At 41.7% G+C, this 19,627-nt stretch overlaps 1 protein-coding gene across 1 annotated transcript; it reads left to right on the top strand.

Moving 5' to 3' along the window:
• Window positions 1–549: 549 nt before the first annotated feature.
• dcn (decorin) lies at window positions 550–19,405 on the top strand. The gene is made up of 8 exons (XM_007564077.2): window positions 550–879; window positions 9,675–9,901; window positions 13,698–13,810; window positions 14,399–14,612; window positions 14,805–14,918; window positions 15,965–16,058; window positions 16,369–16,507; window positions 17,900–19,405. The coding sequence occupies exons 2-8, from the start codon at window positions 9,694–9,696 to the stop codon at window positions 18,098–18,100; spliced, it is 1,083 nt and encodes a 360-aa protein (XP_007564139.1). The 5' UTR covers window positions 550–879; window positions 9,675–9,693; the 3' UTR covers window positions 18,101–19,405.
• The last annotated feature ends 222 nt before the right edge of the window (window positions 19,406–19,627 follow it).

Below are 19,627 nucleotides of genomic sequence, written 5' to 3'. Positions count from 1 at the left end.
CTTCCCCGTGACTTCATTCAGGAGTTTCCGTAAGCGTTCAGCACTGACTGGCCTTATCTATAGAGCCATCTGAAAAATAAACCTTTCAAACAGAGTCTTCCACTTCCCACATGTAGTTCACAAATGAAGCAACCTAAACTTCAGTTCGTCAAGAAAGGCTGACCGTGATTTAACGTGCTGAAGGGAGGAGGCATTGATTCCAGTTCATTCAGCCGGACAAAGTGTGGCTGAATGAACTGGACTCCGTGCCACTGAAGTTGCACTCTTTCTCCGGGGTCGTCCATTTAAAGGGTGCATGTGAATGAATTAGATGTCCTGAGTTTGTGTGCAGCCCTGTCTGCAGAGCTCCTCATGGCCTATCATTACCAGATGTCACTCTAAGGGTGGCTGCTTAAAATCCTAAACTCCAGCTCTCTGCCTCTTTTTCTTCCACTCCTGCCTTCCTTCCTACTTTCTTTCCTCTCTCTCCCCGTCTCCTTCCCACTCCCACAGCCCTTCTTTTTTTTTTTTTTTTTCCCCTATTCTCTCCTCTCCACTTCCAGCTGTTTTTGGCTCCGAACAGCAGGAGCGGAGGGGAAGTTCTCCACCAATTGTCTGGGTCCTGAGAGGAGCTTGTTGGTCGGATCCCACCCTCCTTCTGTCTCTCTCCTCTCCCCTCCTGTCCCGCTCGCTCTCTTCTCCCTCCTCGCCGTTCGTCTCTCCTCCCCCTGTTGTGAGAGAGCACACCTGCTTGATTTTGGCTGCACGCTCTCCGATTCAAACAACCCCACAGGCCCCGTCAGCCACTTCGTACTCTCATCCGCCCACTTGACAGGATTTTGGAAGTCAAGCTCATCTCGCCGGCTCCTACTCTTCTTGCCTGGCTTCCACTGAGAACAGGTAGGTTTTACTCTGTCTGTGGCTGGGAAAAATCTGCCTTTGATAAGATGACATCTTCAGGTTTTTTCTTTCTTTCTTTCAATGCAGTAGGTCATTCTCTCGAGATAGTTTGCGGGTGTTTTGTGAAAGGTCTCGAGATAAAGTGAGTTTGTTCATCTTTTACAAGCATTACATCGTTCCGTCCTCCCCTTTCGTCCGCTCTCGTGCTGTAATATTCCAGATATGTTGCCAAGTCCTGTTCTCACAGCACTCATGATTATGTGAGGGGACTCCTTAATCAGTTCAATCTGCATACAGGACAAAAAAAGAGTCAAGAAAAGAGAAGTGGCTGCAGAATAAGGGGGTGTGGTACCCAACTTCGAATTCTTAAAGTATACACAGTTGAGGCCCGTATGATGTTTGGGGTTTTACAGAGTGAGCTTGTTGCTCTCTTTTGGAAAGTATTGGTTTTAAACTTGATTGATTCCAGGTTAACATCTGAGACGAAATATTGCTGGATCATCTTTTCCATTGGGGAATCATAAAGACGAATGCAGGGAAGGAGGGGAACAAAAAAAAAAACCCATCTGATTATTTTATACCATAACTGATCAAGGTTTTATACGGGAAGAAAAAAAAAGTTTCCCCTCATTAGCCAATCTCTTATCTTTCTGCTAAGCAGTGCCTGTTTCTTCTCAGCAGGAACCTAAAAAAAAATTGCCCTGAAGGGTTGGGGTGTTGGGGCAACTTAAAAGTAAAACGCTTAAAAGAGGAAATGAAGAAAGGCTTTTTCTTTTCTTTTCTTTTCTTTTTTTTTTACCTGGCAACACACAAAGTGCCATTAATCCTGTAATGGTACAGCTTCTTCCATCAAAGAGACATCTGAAGGCTTCCCGGCAAGCCTCTGCACAACTCTCTGCTAACTCATTACATCTTTTCTCTGCGCAGAAAAGGGAAGAAACGAATGTGGTTGAGCTGTAGTGAATAAAGTGAAACTGAGAGGCAAACTGGAATCAAAAATGGCACTGTGAGTTAAATAAAAGCTACAGAAAGAAAGGGGAAAAAAAGGCAGGCACAAAGTACGAGAATGAACTCAAAGCAATGAGCAAATGGAAGTGCTGGATGAGGCAAGGCCCAGATTCTTGCACACACAGGCAGCATTTTTTTCCATCTGGACTTTATTTTTCCAGGTCAAGCAGAGTAAGAGAACAATTGGGATCAAATGGACAGTCTCCAGGAACTCTCTTTCTCCCTGCCCCAGTTTGCTCATTGGAACGGCAGAAAGTTCCACGTTTGAGCCTCTCTCCATGACCGGAGGGGTCAGGAAGGAAAAAGGGAAAACTTAAAAAGGGAGTAGCAGCGAGCACAGAATGGGAGGAAGAGATGCAAAGGGGAAGAAAAGGGAGGGAAGGCTGTTCCACGTCTGTGCGGAGCAGACTGATAATGAGGTTGAGGTATGATGGTCGGGTGACGGTTTTTCACACAAAACAGCTGAAATGTGGCTTAACCACTGGCTGTCTCACAGGCATGTTCTGAAAGCCCCATAATGATCTTCCAGCTGAGGGAATCGCAGTGACTGCGAGGTTCACTGGCCGGGTGTTTTTGGGCCGAGAACATTGAAAGCAGCCATTAAAGATCCGCCTGATTTCCTGACATCCCAAGAAGCTTCTGGGAATGTTTGTTGGTCATCTCTATGCACATTTTCATAGGAAACTGCTATAAAAATGTGCAGGATTACGAACTGCTGTCATCGTTGAGACAATGGTTAAACTGGGTTGTCCGTACCTGAATTAAAGTCTGTCTACATGAATGATTTCCGCAGGGATTCACTTCATCTCTTCACACGGCTTCACAAAGCATTTTGAGAGTCACTCGGCTGTGAATTGGTTAAGCTGAGCTGGACAGAGCAGAAAATCCTCAAACGTTGGAGGAACATTTCAACACCGCTGACCTCTGACTCCTCAGACGACAGTGGAAATTATGTGTTTGGGCAACCACGTGGGAGGGGAACTCGCATTCATTTGCTGACAGACTTAAAGAGCCTCATGTTTTAAACGTCCTGTGGCCTAGTAAATACCTTACAGTGATAAATTGCCGACAGCCGCTCTGCAGACGCAAACCCAGGCCTTGGGGGAGTTGGAGGAAAGATGGAGGTGATGCACAAAGTTTAGGTATGTTTTGTGTGGGTTTTTTTTTTTTTTACTATCACTGTTAGATGTTTATGTTCACTCACTCTGCTTTTCTTAGTCTGAACATATCAAGTAAAGGCTCCAACAACATAGGAGAGAAAGTAGCACAGAAATAAAGGGTAATTACTTTCCTCTCTTATGCAAAGGTCTCCGTGCTTCCTATCTGGGAATCATTAGTAATGCTGGAGGGAAGAGTCAGGAGAGTGCGGAGGGAGGGAAAGCTGGGAGATACAAGAAAAATGAGAAGTAGAAGGGAGAGCAGACAAGGTGGCTGCCATCAGAGGAAATGTCACCCTCCACCCCTATTTCCTGACAGGTCATAAAACGAATGAATGATACGTTGCAGCCGACAGAGAGAGAATAGCAATTTGTTTATAACTGTGAAATGTTATTTGGACCGAGATAGTTTTACAGCTAGTTGTGTTATTCACCAATTTGTCCTCTGTTTACAAGCTTGATGAGCATTTAATGGTCTTTTGTCACTTTCGAAATAATCAACTGATTGGATGGCGTTCAGAGGCGATGGAGGAACATTTCCAGTAAATGAAAGAACCACTCCCAACATAGAACTGATCCTCCAAACCCGATTTTCTGGGGGGTTTTTTGGGTTTTGGTTTTTTTTTTGGAGACGTATGATTCTTCCTTGGTTTGAAAGGCTTCTGGGGGGTTTTCATGCAGGAGAACAAAAAAAAAACGATAAAACCCTGACTGAGCTGTTATGACCCATATCATGTCCATACCATATCATTTGCTGAACCAACTCAACATGATGCTTTGGTGTGATATACCCACAAACAATGGCAACGGTTAAAAAACTTGGAATTCAGTTTGTAACTCACTTATGAAGGATGTTTACTTTTGACAGTAACAGGTATTTTGTCATAATGACAGTCGACATGAAGCTCCAACATGGATTAGCTAGGCTGAAAACTCTAATACCGTCTTGGCAATATGGATTGTTCATTTGTCAACATGTATTTGACTCACATTTTGGTCCTGTTGAGTGTGTTTTCATTGGCTGCAACATCTGGCACTGGCATGGTGCCATATTTCAGTGCCACTCCATTTGGTAATGTGCAAACAAAACCTCCAGGAAAACCTTTTTCTTCATCTTGAACATCATAAAAGTTGAAGAAGATCGTTTCAGATAACCCCTGCTCAGCTTTCACTGGACACTGACAGAAAACACAGCCTCTCTTTCAGTTTGAACCACATGGTCTGCAGTGAAAAACGTCTAATCTGTTGGAAGAACTCTATATTCAACAAATAGATCAAATAAAATGACTACTATATGGTTTTAGTAGCTGTAAGTAGGACTATAGGCCACACTCTTTTTATGGTAGCTGTTACATTTGCAGCTCTCAAACATAAAATATCTCAGTGCACCACACACAGGTATTTGGACATCCTTAAAAAAGAAAATCTCCGAATGGGTGAATATACTGTGAAAAAGTGATTTGGAACAACTTTAAAAAATATATATTAAAAAGCAGAAGAATCTAGTCAAACTAGTCACTAGTTTGACTAGTGACTAGTCAAACTAGTCACTAGTCTAGAGCCAGTTGCAGAACCAACTGGTTCTGCAACCAGTTGGTTCACAATGAGCAACACCTGGCACTCTTTAAATTAGAGGAAAATGGTCATTTTTCTTTTACGGTTTTCCCCCATTAGTGGTGAGTGGATGTTTAGATGCCATCTCCTTCTTAAAAATGACACACAGACAGGGAAAAATAAAAACTAAAATTGTACTTTAAGTCTGCATGCACAGCTGTATTTTTTATATCAGAAACTCTTAGAGAGGTTTTCTGAGGTGTGAAAACTTGAAGAACCGCTGCTCCAGCATTTTGTTTCGACATTGCTTGAGTCTGAGCACACTAGTCCACCCTTTGCCAGGATTTTATGTGTCTGTGTGCATAAACAGGGAGGAAAGAGGAAAGTTTTGGCCATCTTCCCAGTTTAGTGGATGTGTGTGACTCGAATGGTAATGAAGAAACTCTTGCCTGGGCTACAGCAGGTCGTCTCAAGCATTGTCTCCATACATTCATCCCAACTTAATCCAGCTGGGAAAGCTCGGAAAGCCATGGATTTAAGCTATGTTTGGAATCTTAATCTTTTGAATGGACTTTTTTTTTCCTCATGAAATCGAGGTTTTATTTTCTAAACTTGTGCATCATCAATCCGTTTGTTGTTTTCCACCGATTCAGGACTGGGTCGTAGATGTAACGCGTCAACCTCTCTCCGTAGTGATATTCCACGGTCCATTCTGGATTTTTCCAGGGAATTTCTGGGCCACAAGGGATATAAAGTCCTTATGTGTTCTGGGTCTGCTCCTGGACTTCCTCCAAGTGGACTTTGGAAAACTCTCAAAGCGAGGTGCCCAAAAAGCTTCTTGATCAGATGCCTGAACTGCCTCATTTAAAGCCCAACAATGTGGAAGTACAGTTCCTCGACCCTGACCCGGATGACTTTGCTCCCGGTTCTACCTCATGATCCAAGTGTTGCATTTTGGCTCATATCTTTCATTCTGAAAAGATGGGAAATTGCACCAAACAGCTTTATCAGAGAAATCCTAAGGACCCGACCTTTTTGAAGCTGAGATTCCACATTGTGGTTAGACTTTTCAAAAACAATCTTTAAAAAAAAGAAAACAAATAAACAACAAAAGAAAAACACATTTTCTTGCCTATTTGCAGAATTGTTTGCAGAAAATCTTTGACAGCTTGATGACAAGACAGATGGAAGAACATTTGAAATGCAGCACCAATAAACATGTTTGTATGCATCCGTTTATGTGGCCAACGGTCAAAGCAAGGAGCTATGGTCCATTAATACAGCAGTTAAATTCATGTTACTCTCAGAGCACTGGTGCTTTTATCAAGTAGAATTGGAACAGAGCGTCTCTCCTCACACAACAGCCCAGATGTTAGTATTTTATGATTTTAATAGTTAGATGACGAGACTGACATGGCTGCTTCAGTCAGCACAGTTTTATACAACACTGAAAGTCCAATCAGTTTAACAAAACTGGTAGAAACGAGGCTTATTTCTGCACAAGATTTGTGCCTGGTACCAATCAGGCAACTCAGATAAAATATCCAGTAAAAGAATCTACGAGCGCCGTTTGACCTGGGGATGCAATAAACATCTCGAGATCGCGATCCACTGCTCCCAAGTCTCCTGACAAAGTTTTGGTTGGACTGAACCGTCAGCTTTTTCAAACGCTTGAAACGCGAACATCGCCAAGCTTAGTCAGCCTGTCAGACATTTGAATTAATCCTCCTCCTGGATCTGGTTTGTGCTCAGACTGGAGCCGGAGGATGCGACGTTTCCAACTGCTTGGAAAACTTTCCCCCGAAGCAAAAAACACCGAACACACATAATTCCAGATTCAGACCGAACGTGTAAAAGACGTCTCAACACATCACGCGCACAGAGCGGGAGACAAAACACTCGGATGGATGAGATTTCAATCCTCAACGTACTGGAGCCGCGCAGTTTGATAAAGTACTGGCTTTTGTGGACAGAGACTATAATTACGACTGGGTCAGAGCGTCGCTCTCAGCTCTCATTCCTTGACCTGACGTAACCCTAACCTGCACTTACGATGGTCAGCTATTTCCATCTCACACAGACATCAAACACTGTGAAGAGTTTAAGTCACACCTCTTGTTGGTTTCTGTCGCTCCGCTGAACATTTTCCTCTCCGTTTGATCTCAACTGTTACAAATGAAAAGTCCACGTTGCCAGAAGTACTGGGACGCCTGCCGTTAAACGCTTTTGAATTTTATCGCTTCTTCTTGCCGCTTGGGCTCTTGTGTACAGTTGGCACACTGTTTGTAGATAAAGCCCTTAAAGCTAAGCACATTTGGCCTTTGCACGTCGGAAAACCCTCCGATGCGGTTGAATTTAAACAATTGTGGGCCAGAATTCCTCCACAGTGATGTAAGAAAACTCATTAACAGGTATAATAAACTCTTAATGGGAGCCACTGCTGCCAAGAGTGGTACAGGTAATGATTAGGCACATTTACGGCTTTATCGAACAGAGCCAGTTGTGTAGCTTGTTCCTTGGATAAATTAAATCATTTGAAAACTAATTTTTTGTTTTGCTCAGGTTAAGTTTATGTTACGAAAATTTGCCCTACTGCGTTTTAATGTGGCACAAAGCAAAAAACAGAAGGAGGAAGACACGTTTTCACAGCAAAGTGTATTATACTTAGGCTATGTTGCAAAATGATAAAAAAAAAACATAAGATTTATCAAGATAGGACACAGTCGAAAGATTAAAAAAAAAATTAAAGGCACAGCCCGCCATCTTTACGGATCATTTAAACGGGCTGAGAGTTGCTTTTAGGCCGGGGCCAAATGCTGGTCTTGGGCAGGTTTTCTCGTCCCGATCATGATGTTTGGGTCAAGGTCCGCTGGAGCTGCGGCTTAAACCAGCCCTTCAATTATTGTGGCACCGAGTTGGATGGAACGGCTTTTGGCTTCTTACCAGCATTTTCTTTTCCTTTTTTTTTTTTTTTTTTTTAAAAAAATGCGATTCTCTGCTGTGTACAAAAAACCAAATAAGAGAGGGAGAATCGACTGTAAGTGGGTGTGTGTGTGTCTGTGGAAAAAGGTCGGGAAGTTTGTGCGGATGTCTGGCGTGTGTCTCGATTTCGAGACGACGTCCGCCTGTGTCATCTAAGTCGTGTTGAAACCTAGAAATAGACGAGGAAGCGTGACGCTCCCACTGATCTCTGCTTCCACAGTAGATAGAAACTCCCTGATGCTGTTGACACACACTACTAATATAAAACGCTTGGCAGACGATCAATCTCTGTGATTTATTACGTTCAAGCAGGAGAAGACGTGGAACAGTGGTCTGCAGTTGCAGCTATGCAATTTCCTGCAACGCAACCCCTGTGTATTTCTGTAAAAGTTAATGCAGATGTGGCAGTAGCCAGTGGCGCACTTATCAACTTCAGGAGGAGACGGGTTAGTTATAAATGTACAAAAAGTGAGCAAAGAAAACGGATAATTTATAGATTTGGGGATTTTTTATTCATTCATTTATTTATTTATTTATCTTTAGTCAGATGAGTTCAGTCATTGTTTAACCACTTTTGGTGGTGTCAAAGTGTGATGCTTAGTCTAGAAAAAAGGAATAGATAAACAGTTTATGGAGGGAGAATGAAGGGAAATCCCTAGAGTGCATCATCAGTTAGGGATAACTACTTTTATGGATTTTTCCACTTCATAGGAAAATGTTAAACAGTCAGAAAAGCACTCAAACCATCAGAAAGCACCAAAGGTCAGCAATAATTAAGAGATAAATGGATCACTGACAGAAACTGCCAACTATAACAGTCAAACTAAAAGTCGACAAATTATTTTCTTTGTTTAAAATATTGAGCATTTTCCACTTAGAGGAATGCATTCCGCAAAACCGTTACATGTTGGAAGTCTTTCATTCACAGCTGCATGCATGTTATTTCTCCTTTCAGGTGCTTTGCTTTTTACAACCATATATTTACTTATTTAATAAAATAGGAGTCATGCTAGAGAGGCTGCCAAATACTAAATACTGCCAAATCTAAAGGTATGCCAGGGTTTTAGACACTTTTGTCATTGTATTCCTACTTTAACAATGCATTGCTGCCAATATCTCATCTGTTGCTGCACACTGCTGGAAAAGCTGGCTGAGAGAAGACTGCTACACTTTTCTCTCTCTTAAAATAAAGGCAAATTTGACTCTCTTTTTTTTCGGAATCATTTCCAATTACAAAAAAAAAAAAATCCCAAAACACAAAAAGTCATGGAGTGGACACCAAAAGAGCCCCAAACATCACTCAGTACACTAATACTGTTTTTAAGCCATGAACTTGTAAAGAAGCTGACTGCAGGCTAGCTAGCCAAGCAAACAATATATCACAACTAATTTCAAATTGTTGAGCAACAAAGAGCAGGATGACAACTGGAATTTTTGCAAGTTTTTCCACTGATATAAAGCAATAAAAGATGAATGTTACAGTTAACATAATTATAAAACTAATTGTCAATGTTATTTTTTAGCATAACAATTGTTTTCTTTTATAAAATAATATTTTTTTAAGATTCTTTGCTGAATTACGCAAAGCCATAAAATGGTTTCTCAGTGTTTTTATCCAATGAGAATGTAATGCTGCCTAATGAAGAATTTTTCTCTTTTTTTACATAAAGTAACTGTAAAGTAAAATGGAAATATTCAGGAGCATTTACCTCAAAACGTAGCTTTTTTTTATTTTTTTATTTTTTTTGGTACATTGTTGAACGATGCATATGAACCCAAACACTGCCATTCGTACTGCCTCCAAATGCCTTTCATGCAATCAGGAGCAGCATCACAACCAGCACATTCCACCTGTTTTCATGCATCTATAATGCAATCAGCTTGGGTGTGAATAAATCCCAGATTCAAGTTCTGACTCTTGAGGCAAATCAAACGAAGCAAAACCTTTTGTCCTCCACCAAAAACTGAACATTTGTACATCAAAAGCTTAATTGCAATTATTATGTTTTTGGTTTTTTTTGTCTGAGTAAAGCAGAACCATTTGAAGACCAGATATTGTTTTGTCGCTAATCACTTCCTACGCGTCTTCTGCAGGCTCTCTGCGAGCAGCACCATGCGGACCGCCTGCCTCTCCCTGCTTCTGGTCACCGCCTGCTGGGCTCTGCCCTTCCGTCAAACCGGCTTCCTAGACTTTATGATGGAGGACGACGCCGGGTCAGGTGCTGATCCCATCAGGACCAAGCCCGCTGCCGACCCCGTAGGACCGAAGTGCCCATTCAGATGCCAGTGTCACCTGCGTGTGATCCAGTGCTCTGACCTTGGTAAAGCAGCAACACATGCCCACATGATGAAAGAAAAGCGCAGCTCATTTTGTAATTTTTTTATTTAGAAAATATCCTGATCTAGACCGTCCTGACCGTCAAATGTAGAAATTTGTCTGAATTAATAACTTTGCCTAAGCTTTTTATTAAGTATTCTAATGCCTAAACATAAAACATAGCAAATGGAAACACCAATAAATGCCTGAGATACATTAAGAAGTAAAAACACCTCGTGAAGTTTTTTTTTTTTCTTTGGAATCGAACCAAAATCAAGCTTATAATCAAATAAGAGTTTCTGCCTCAGTATTTTTGCAGGCATATGTTTATGATGACCACAACAAAGTCGTGTAACGACTTTCAGTTGGCACAGTTTCTGCAGCGCAAACTTGTAATTTCAAAGCGTCGCCGTCAAAACAGCTCAGCTTAATTCATGTAATCCAACGAAATTAACATTCACTAAGCACTCCTCCAGCGTCATTATAGGAACTCATTTGTTAGATTATCAGCCCTACGTGTTGACGGATTACGCCACCTTTGGGATTCCAAGGTGGAAAAAAAAAGAAGAAACGCAGTGAAGTCACATCAAGTGCCTCCACGTCCATTTTCTCTTTGCAGTCTTCCGTTTGATTCTTTGGCCCGGATTGCAGAGCACTGCGCCCGGTTTATGGTACCAGGCCCTGAGGTCAGACGGGCAGCTGCAGTAGTTTTACTGAAATCGAACCTAGCTGAGTTACAGCGAAGCTTTAAAAGCAGCACACCCACCCGCCTAAACCCAGCTCGGTCATTCGAGGGGCGTATTGTGTTACACGTTACTGCAAAGTCCTCCAGAGAACATGAGGCCATGTGTTGATATGTTAATCGCTCACAGATGCTCAGAGTCTTGCTTCACTTCCTGTAACAAATGCATGATCTGCTCTTTCTGGGAAATTAGCTTTCTTAAACACTGAGGAAGATTAAAGCTTTCTCCCGACTTTGGAAAGTCCTGTGCAACCCCTAAAACAATCCAGGATGTGTTTCTCAGCGAAATGCTTACTTTACAATTACTTGGTCACCTCTTTTTACTTATGCACAATCCAAACAGTTTTTTCAGTCGTCGTGCTTGGCGTTTGGAGCTTATCTGCGATGTTTGCTTAATCTGATGTATGGAGTATGCAGCAGTTTGAGTCATCCCTGCAGACACTGTCTAAGGAATAGCACTTATTACATAAAAAGGGAAAGACAGGCAGTAGGATTAGATTTTTTTTTTTGTTGTTGTGATGTTTGGAAAGAGAGAGGCATGTTCTTGAAGAGAACAGATTGGGAGGAAGGGAGGCGGACCCGCTGGGGATTCTATGAGAATAAAATAAAACAGCAGCAGACAGACAGGAGATGTTCTGGATTCAGAGGACCAATCAGAGTGTAAATTAGAGGGCAACTTTATTTACTTCAGAAGAGTGTGAAATGTGTCAAATGTTAACGATGAAGACACTTTAAGTGAATAACGGTCATTTCCGTTTGCCTTTGTACCCCCAAAGATGTCGCCCTTTGTCTGCGTCCTTCACTGCTGTCACCGAACCCCCATTTGCTTCCCAGACCTGCTGGCATACACGCGCGCACACACACACGCGCGCACACACACACTCCACGGCTCAAACATGAGCAGGAATAAACATCAGTGTTCAAACTCATACAAGCACAAGCCACACTGAGGGCTCCGCTCACCGTTTGCGATTAATTCTGGCGAAGAAACGATCAAAATCGAAAATGGAAACGTTCAAACTGTCGGCTGACCGCTGCCGAGAAGAAAGAGCCTCCAGAAATCGACAATATGAGCATGTTTCTGGTCTTTCAAGACATTTTCGATGCAGCCAAAACAAAAGCCAAACAACATTTCAACTTACCAAATTCTCATAGAAGCAAAACTGTCATTAAAATGACATGCCTGCAAGTTGCAGGAAGGGAAACGATATTTGCCACTTACTTCACGCTTCTTTCAATCAAACATCAAATTTCAACACATTTTGCTGTTGAAATTTAGTTTTCTGTCCAAGCTGACCTGGTCCGGTGGGAGAAAGTAACCGCTTCCTAAATCATAATCTGCTCTTCCTTCTGCAGCTCTTTTAGTGGAACCGAGCTGGACAGTTTTCACACCTCAACCTTTTAAGATGTCTTTTGTGGATGGCGTATTCTCCCACTTTCTGTTTTTATTGCTGTATAAAATAGTTTAACTAAGCAAGCTTTAGATGTTGTCCCGGTGTCTTTTGTGACTTTCTGGGTCAGTTGGAATAGTTTTGGTCAGTTAGCCACTCCTGGGCAGGTTCAACACGTTCCCGAGGTTTCAATAGCCGTCGCTGTTACCTGCATCCCAAAGTCTTAGAAATTACTTTCTAACCTTCCCTTTACTGATATATAAGTACTTGTTGCTATTTTTGTTATTTAGATTGAGTCATGATGTCTTACTTTTTGAGATTGTTCAGCTTTTTGTCGCCAGGTTATTCTCTATTTAGGTGATTTTTTTTGGTTTAAATCATCATTCGTTGAAAAGAAAAACATTCAAAACTGAAAGTGTTTGATGATGATCAACCCATGTTGCCCAGTCACTGATCAATCTACTGGAAATTCAACCTTTGAGAAAAATGTGCTCGATATTCAGATTTTTGTTGTGCTTTCAGAGCGCATAGTTGGCGTATAGTTATATAATGTGTAGTATACACTATTTAATGTTATGTAATTGTTAATAAATACCTAGAAAGCATGTTTTCGTGTCTTATAAGTCAGCCAAAAATAATGTGCAGCATAGCGATCAATTTATTTCGGCGTATTTCTCAGGTTTCGTTGATGCTATGCAGAAGGATGAGCCAGTCTGACTTTTCTCAAAGTAAATGAGGCAGCGACCGCAAACAGCTGTGATGGTTTCTGGATCATTCACCGTGCAGTTGGAAAAGTTGACAGAGGGGGAAAAAAAAAAAAAAGCAACTTGCAAGAATTGATGTTTGTCTGCAGTCATCACAAGTTTTTGGGGCCAAAAGTTAGGCAGACCAGAAACTCAAGGAGAGACATTCTTTGTTAAACAGTTTATTAAATGTCTCTTGGTTTTAAATAAAAACCCTCCACTTTGAGTTGTTGTGTGTGCACCGAGACATATCTCCTGTCCACTTCGCCAGACTACAGGACTTTGAAAACAGATGGGATTTTCTGGAACCGAATGCCAAGTAAAACAGTTTTGTGACTTTGCTTTCCAGGTATGCAGCTGCTTATTTACTCCAAAGGAAATTTGTTTTAGGGTCGATTTCCACCATATGTGCCTCCGAGCACAAAAATAGTTATTTAGTCGCCCTGGAAAAGCCACCGTTTTGAAAACGTTAAGGACTATAAAGCAACATCCCGGGGATTTTTTTTATTTTTTTTCCTTTCATTGAGATAAATATTCATGTGAGAATAAACAGCAGTTGAAAGCAGTCAACCATCTCTTTAGAGTTTAAATATTTGTACAGCGCCGTTCGTACACAGGGCAATTAAAAGTTACACACAAGATTTTTTAAAAAAAAGTTTCAGAAACATCTCAGGTTTTCAGGGAGTTGGATCTGAAACTAAAACTTCCTCCTCAGGGAAAATCCCAAACGAGATTAATAAAGTTTTCTATAATTTTAAGGCGGTTTGGTTTTGGACTTTCTCACATTCTGCATAGGATTTTACCTCGATTAACTTTGATTTTTCTTTGGTAAAATCTGTTTAGCTTTATGCTAATCTAGCGCCGTCTGTTAGCGGACGTGGGCAGCACTTTACCTGTCGTCTCTCTTGTGAATTTCACCGTCAGGCCTGAAGGAAGTTCCTGCTGACATTCCTGACGATGCCACTTTGCTGGACCTGCAGAACAACAAGATCACCGAGATCAAAGAGAGCGACTTCAAGCACCTAAAAGGATTACACGTAAGTATCGTCAACATGTGTTTGTTCTTTTTCGTGTCTAAATAATTGGCGTTATTCCCAGTAGTATTAAGATTTTTTTAGGAGCTCTGCATGAGCAGGTATCAGCTTACAACAGGAGGAGATAGAGCGTTTTCTGAAAAGCAAGTAAAAACCCCGATTTTTTTTTTTTTTTTTCCCCAGGTGCAAATAAATGACTTATTCTGCGGTCTGGTGGTGTTACACTTTCTAACTCTTGCTCCTGCCATATTTATTGTAAATTCCTCAGTCTGAGAGCAGAAGCTGCTCCACTATGATGTTTCTTTTCCATTAACCAGAAAGTCCCAGACACCTACACTACATCCTCTCTCTTTGCCAGGAGAAAAGCTGTAGGCTTAACTCTTATTTCCAAATAAAGAAATATCATTGAGTACAGTCTGGAATATTTTTAGAATTTTACGAGAACGTGTTGAAGAGTCTTTCAACGTAACCCCAGCGATATAATTTTCTTGTTTAATCCACTCTGGAGGCCAAACTTCTGTGGAAGTCCTGTGGTTTTATTCTCCACTTAATGCCCGTTTCTGATTTCACTGGTATTTTTTTTCCATGTAGGCTCTCATCCTGGTGAACAACAAGATCACCACCATCCACCCTAAAGCCTTCAGCCCTCTGACCAAGCTGCAGCGGCTCTACCTGTCCAAGAACATGCTGAAGGAGATGCCGGCCAACATGCCCAAGAGCCTGCAGGAGCTCCGCATCCACGAGAATGAGATCACCAAGATCAAAAAGGCCTCCTTCCAGGGCATGTCCCAGGTCATCGTGATGGGTATGAGACGGGAGGAGAAATATTTGAAATCCACCTAACTTGGAACAGACATCGAAGTATTGTTTGATTTTCTTGCAAATCTTCAACCATGTTGGAGTTTTCTGCGCTCCGGAATAGTCGAAAAATTCCTGGAAGAGGCAAACTTCCATAACCTCGTTATTTTTTTTGTATTTTTTTTTATTTTATTTTCAGAACTTGGGTCCAACCCTCTGAAGAGTGCAGGAGTTGAAGCCGGCGCCTTCGCTGACCTGAAGAGGGTCTCCTACATCCGAATTGCAGACACCAACATCACAGAGATTCCTAAAGGCAAGGACTCGTTTTCCGGAGAAGAATTAGAGTCGAATGCACTGAGGTTAACGATTGGATTGATGATTGCAGTTGCAAATGTTGTCTGTGGATCATCTTTTCTATCTTGCTTGTGATCAGATCTCAATTAGCCAGATTATATGCTGATAAACACTAAATCTGCAGGGACTGTTGCACTTTTCTTCTCATTTGAACAAAATTAACCTGTCAAGATATTTCTGGATGTGAAAAAGATGACTGACACAGAAGACTTGGTAGAAATAATTGTTCAGTTTGTTCAGTGAAAAAGTCATATTTTAACTCAGTTTTGAGAATGACGTGTTTTAAGCGAGTTTATTATTGTCTAGTAATAAGAGTAGGTTCTGATCTGAACCAGAAACCTGCATATTTTCATCATGAGCATTACAAGCTTTACCAGAAACTTTAAAATAAACTCAGTTCAGAAAAAGTCAAGCGGATTAAAAACTAGTTCATTTGTGTTGTTGTGAACTGATGACATCTGCAGTCAGGCACCGATGCTCTAAAAGGGCCCACAAGTCGAAGATTTTTGTTTTTTAAATGTAGAATAATCATTTTGAACTTGTGTCTAAAACCATCTGCTAACAACTGAATTCGTCTGTCATGCGTCAGTGGACTGAGCCTGTCTTGCACGTCGGAACGACACATTTCATCTTTGCTTCGGTACTTAAAGTTTAATTCAGCTGAGAAGAGTTACAACGCCAGTCCTGAGCCGAGGAACACAAATATGTGCGGCTCAGCTTCTCTTTCAGCGCTTGGCGATGCGCTCGCAGTTGATTTATTCGCCGTAGCGTCACAAATTAACATAAAGTATTTTCCAAGAGTTTTGAATTAATTTCTTCTGCTGAAAACCGCAAAAATGACGAGCCAGTGGAAATTTAGCTGTTTACCCTCGGAAAAGAGTTTGCGAAAGGGGGGGATTCGATTTGGTAACCCGGAAAAAGACGCTTTGATGAGCGAGTTGAAATTATTTCGTGGTGTTCCTCAGCTCCGCCTTGATGGTAATCCTGTCTCATTTGGGTTTGCAGGTCTGCCTAGCTCTCTGTCTGAGCTTCACTTGGACGCAAACAAGATCACCAAGGTGACATCCAGCGCCCTGAAAGGCCTGAAGAATCTGGCCAAGTAATAAAAATGATACTTCTCTTCCCAGCCTTGCTGTAAACCAGCATTGATGCCAACAGTAAACATTTTCAGAAGCGTAAACGCTCGCAGCTTTGTTTGCCTCTAAACAAGCAAAGCTGAAAGATGATTGAAAGCAGCATGTGTAAAGTGAAAAACCTTTACGCTCGTTTCCCTGCAGTGGCTTTATCTTCCTTTATTGGCTAAAAAACTTTTACAGCATCGCTCCGTTGTTTCAAATCCTGGAGGTTTGTGCTCTTTCGCGTTCGGTTCTTCCAGACGTGACTCATTCCTGCGCTTATTTTTCTTGCAGGCTCGGCCTGAGCTACAATGAGATCAGCACTGTGGAAAACGGCAGCCTGGCTAACGTGCCCCATCTGAGAGAGCTGCACCTGGATAACAACGCTCTGACCAGCGTTCCTCCTGGCCTGCCTGACCATAAATACGTCCAGGTACACAATGGCTCCAGAGTCTCGAATGCCAGCATGTTACTAATCCAGGCGTCACCGCGCTCCGAGGAGAGTTTATTTGCACTCAAGAAACGATTAGATATTAGATTCTTTTTTTTATATATATATATATATATATATTTGGAAACTGAGCTGGTTTACTTGTCAGGTGCCTTCTGATACACAGCAGATGTCCAAGTTAATTTTCCGATAGATTTCTGGCCACACCGTGATGCAACAAACCACTATACTTCCAGCTGCATGATTCACATGGAGCCTCTGTTTTTATGAGTTTCTTTTCCACTAATGTTGTTTTTGGTTAATGCTAAACACGCCTTCTGTTCTGGTTTCCAAATGAGACGAACGAAGATTCATTTGGCCAGAGCTGCTTCTCCCAAAGTCCTGGTTTTTGCCTACGTGCTCTCTGGCAAACTTTACCCTGTATTTGCGTTTTTCTTACGGGCCCTGAAAGCGACATTCTCCGATTATCTAAGCATGCACTTTTATTAAAGTTGGAATTACTTTGATGGCATTTCATGATTTTTAGAGACGTGCGTTAGCGTCTTGCAGTCTGCATTCAGGGTGGACCTGCTTGGACGGCCAAACCTGGACATGGCCACAGAGTTCATGAACTTCTTTATAAGAAGACTTTGTTCTTTAAAGTCAAAGGGTTTATCTCTTTATGTTCCTCACCAGACTTCAATAAGCTGTGATGTCAGCTTATCGAAAGCCTCCGCCAGCTCTTTTGAAATCGACATGTTTACTCTCAACTCAACACACCAAAGTAAATGTCTGAGGCTTAAACAGGGCAAAGCTCCAACCTACAAGGGGTGTTACATCACAGGGAGTTTGAAGAAGCACGAATAAATCCTCACAATTAAGACTAGCATAACTCAAAATGTTTACATCAGTAGGAGGAAATGCAATATTACCGGATAATTAATGACTATTCACACTTTGTTGTTTAGCTTGTTGCTTGTTGTTCTAGTGAAAATCCTAAATGTTTCTGATCAAAACTATCCAAGGCAGGAATATAGTAAATCTTTTCTCACTGCAGTGCATCGTATTTATGTTGAATGTGCCAATCGACGTGTGATTGATGCACCGCACCCAAGTGCAGAGTTTAATCCCACAGTTGATTTGGTAACACCTTGATCTTTATCTTAGATGCATAAATATATTTATGTAAATTTGGAGTTTTACTCATACTCATACTGACAGCCTAGTGATGCATGGGCAGCATATGTGAAGGATTCTGAATGTTTGACTTATCTGAGCAATTCATCGAGAGACATATCATCATTTTTATTTACCTTTTCTTCAGAAACCTAAATTACAGCTGTGCCCGTCTCATTTACTAACCACATGTTGTAATTATTTCAATCCCGTCTCCAGGTGGTCTACCTCCACGCCAACAAGATTGGCGCTGTGGGAACGGAGGACTTCTGCCCCCCTGGCTTCAACACCAAGAAGGCCATGTACTCGGGTATCAGCCTGTTCAGCAACCCGGTACCCTACTGGGAAGTCCAGCCAATCACCTTCCGCTGCGTCTTCGACCGCTCCGCCATTCAGCTCGGAAACTACAGGAAGAAGTAGAGCCGAGCTCCGCCGCGAGCAAGAATGTGTTTATAGATGAGAGCGTGAACGTTTTGCAAGTGTGTGTTAGACCATAACCCCACAACACTGACTCCCACCACTTCTCCTTTCCACCACTGCCAGCGTGCAAATTATGACGTATTAATCGACACTCTGCTTTCCAGCGCTCTAGCAGACATTGGACCTTTAAGCACAACATTCCTCTCTCAATATTTAGCTTCAAGGGTTTGTGGAGCGGTTATATGCACGGCTCATAGTAAACACTCGCACATCTCGGTGGGACTCACACACAACATATCATTCGTGGAACCAGTTAAGCGATTCGTTTCTTTGTTTTTACGTTTTTGTTTGTTGTTGTTTTTTTGTTTTGTTTGCATACGTGTTTTAGCGCATTAATTTGCATACGTTCATTAATTCAGCGGATCGACACAGAGACGAACCCAGACCAAAAAGACGCCTCGCTCAGGCGGAGCGACGTCACAAATCCCACTCAGTTCAACTTTGTCTTCCTCCATTACCAATACAGCTGGCCTGCAGAGCAGGCCGCAAGAGCAACCTGTGTTTTAAACGACCAATAACAGCTGATTGTTTTTTTTATTATTATTATTATTATTATTATTTTGGTATGTACTAGCTAATGCCTGTGTAACATGAACAGCTTCCAGAGTGTAACGTCAACAAACTGCACAGAACCCAGCTCTCCATTTGTATTGTATTTACTTAAAAATAGAGATAAAAGCAACCGTGTCCTGTTCCACATTGTGATTTCTTTTGCTTTGCAGCCGTGTAGTTTCTACGTGTTCTTCATCATACTCCGCCCGCCGTCTCTCTCGCCAGCGCTCTCCTCGACACGAGTGGAAAATGCCTTCAGAAAGTTAGAATAAACGACATATGTCTTGAACAGATGATGTCACTTCCAAAGATTATATGCATGCTCTTCGTTTTTACCTTTCGACTTGAACCAAGTGCTTTTTGAAGTCATTTGTTAATGCGCTTATGTGTTTCCCTTTTCCTTTTTTTTTTTTTTCTTTTTCCTATTTGTCCTTTCTCTCTTCAACCGTCATGAAAAGTTTGGAGGGTGCGTCCAAAGCGCCCGTGTTGGTGTGAATGTTGTATGTATAGACGCTGTATATAAATGTTGTATAAAAACCTCTCAATGCTTAAAGGCACAAGGCACTTACCTTAGCTCAGACTTAATATATCAGCAGGAAAGGTGTTTCTCTTTTTTTCCCCCCCGGGGCGCGGGCTCCAGCTAAGGTGTCCTAAACAAAATAAAAGTACTAATAAAAAAGTAGCATTTCTGTTCATGTTTGAAATTTTCTGAATTTTCGTCAGTGTAAATGTGGGAATTCCCTGAAAAACAAAATGACTAGCAAGCACACAAGACACCAAACAGCAAGAAGGATGTTCGTCGGGTAAACTACCGACTCGTTGGTAAGTAGTTTGCCTTCAATTGATTGTGGGTTGTTTAATCAGCGTTTAACATATAGCTAATGCTTTATACCGGGTTGCAAAAATACCTTAAGT

The sequence above is a fragment of the Poecilia formosa genome, unplaced genomic scaffold, assembly GCF_000485575.1.
Source record: "Poecilia formosa unplaced genomic scaffold, Poecilia_formosa-5.1.2 Scaffold154, whole genome shotgun sequence".
NCBI lineage: Eukaryota > Metazoa > Chordata > Actinopteri > Cyprinodontiformes > Poeciliidae > Poecilia > Poecilia formosa.
Note: the sequence above shows the minus strand (reverse complement) of the source record. Positions and strands in the feature narration are given on the sequence as shown.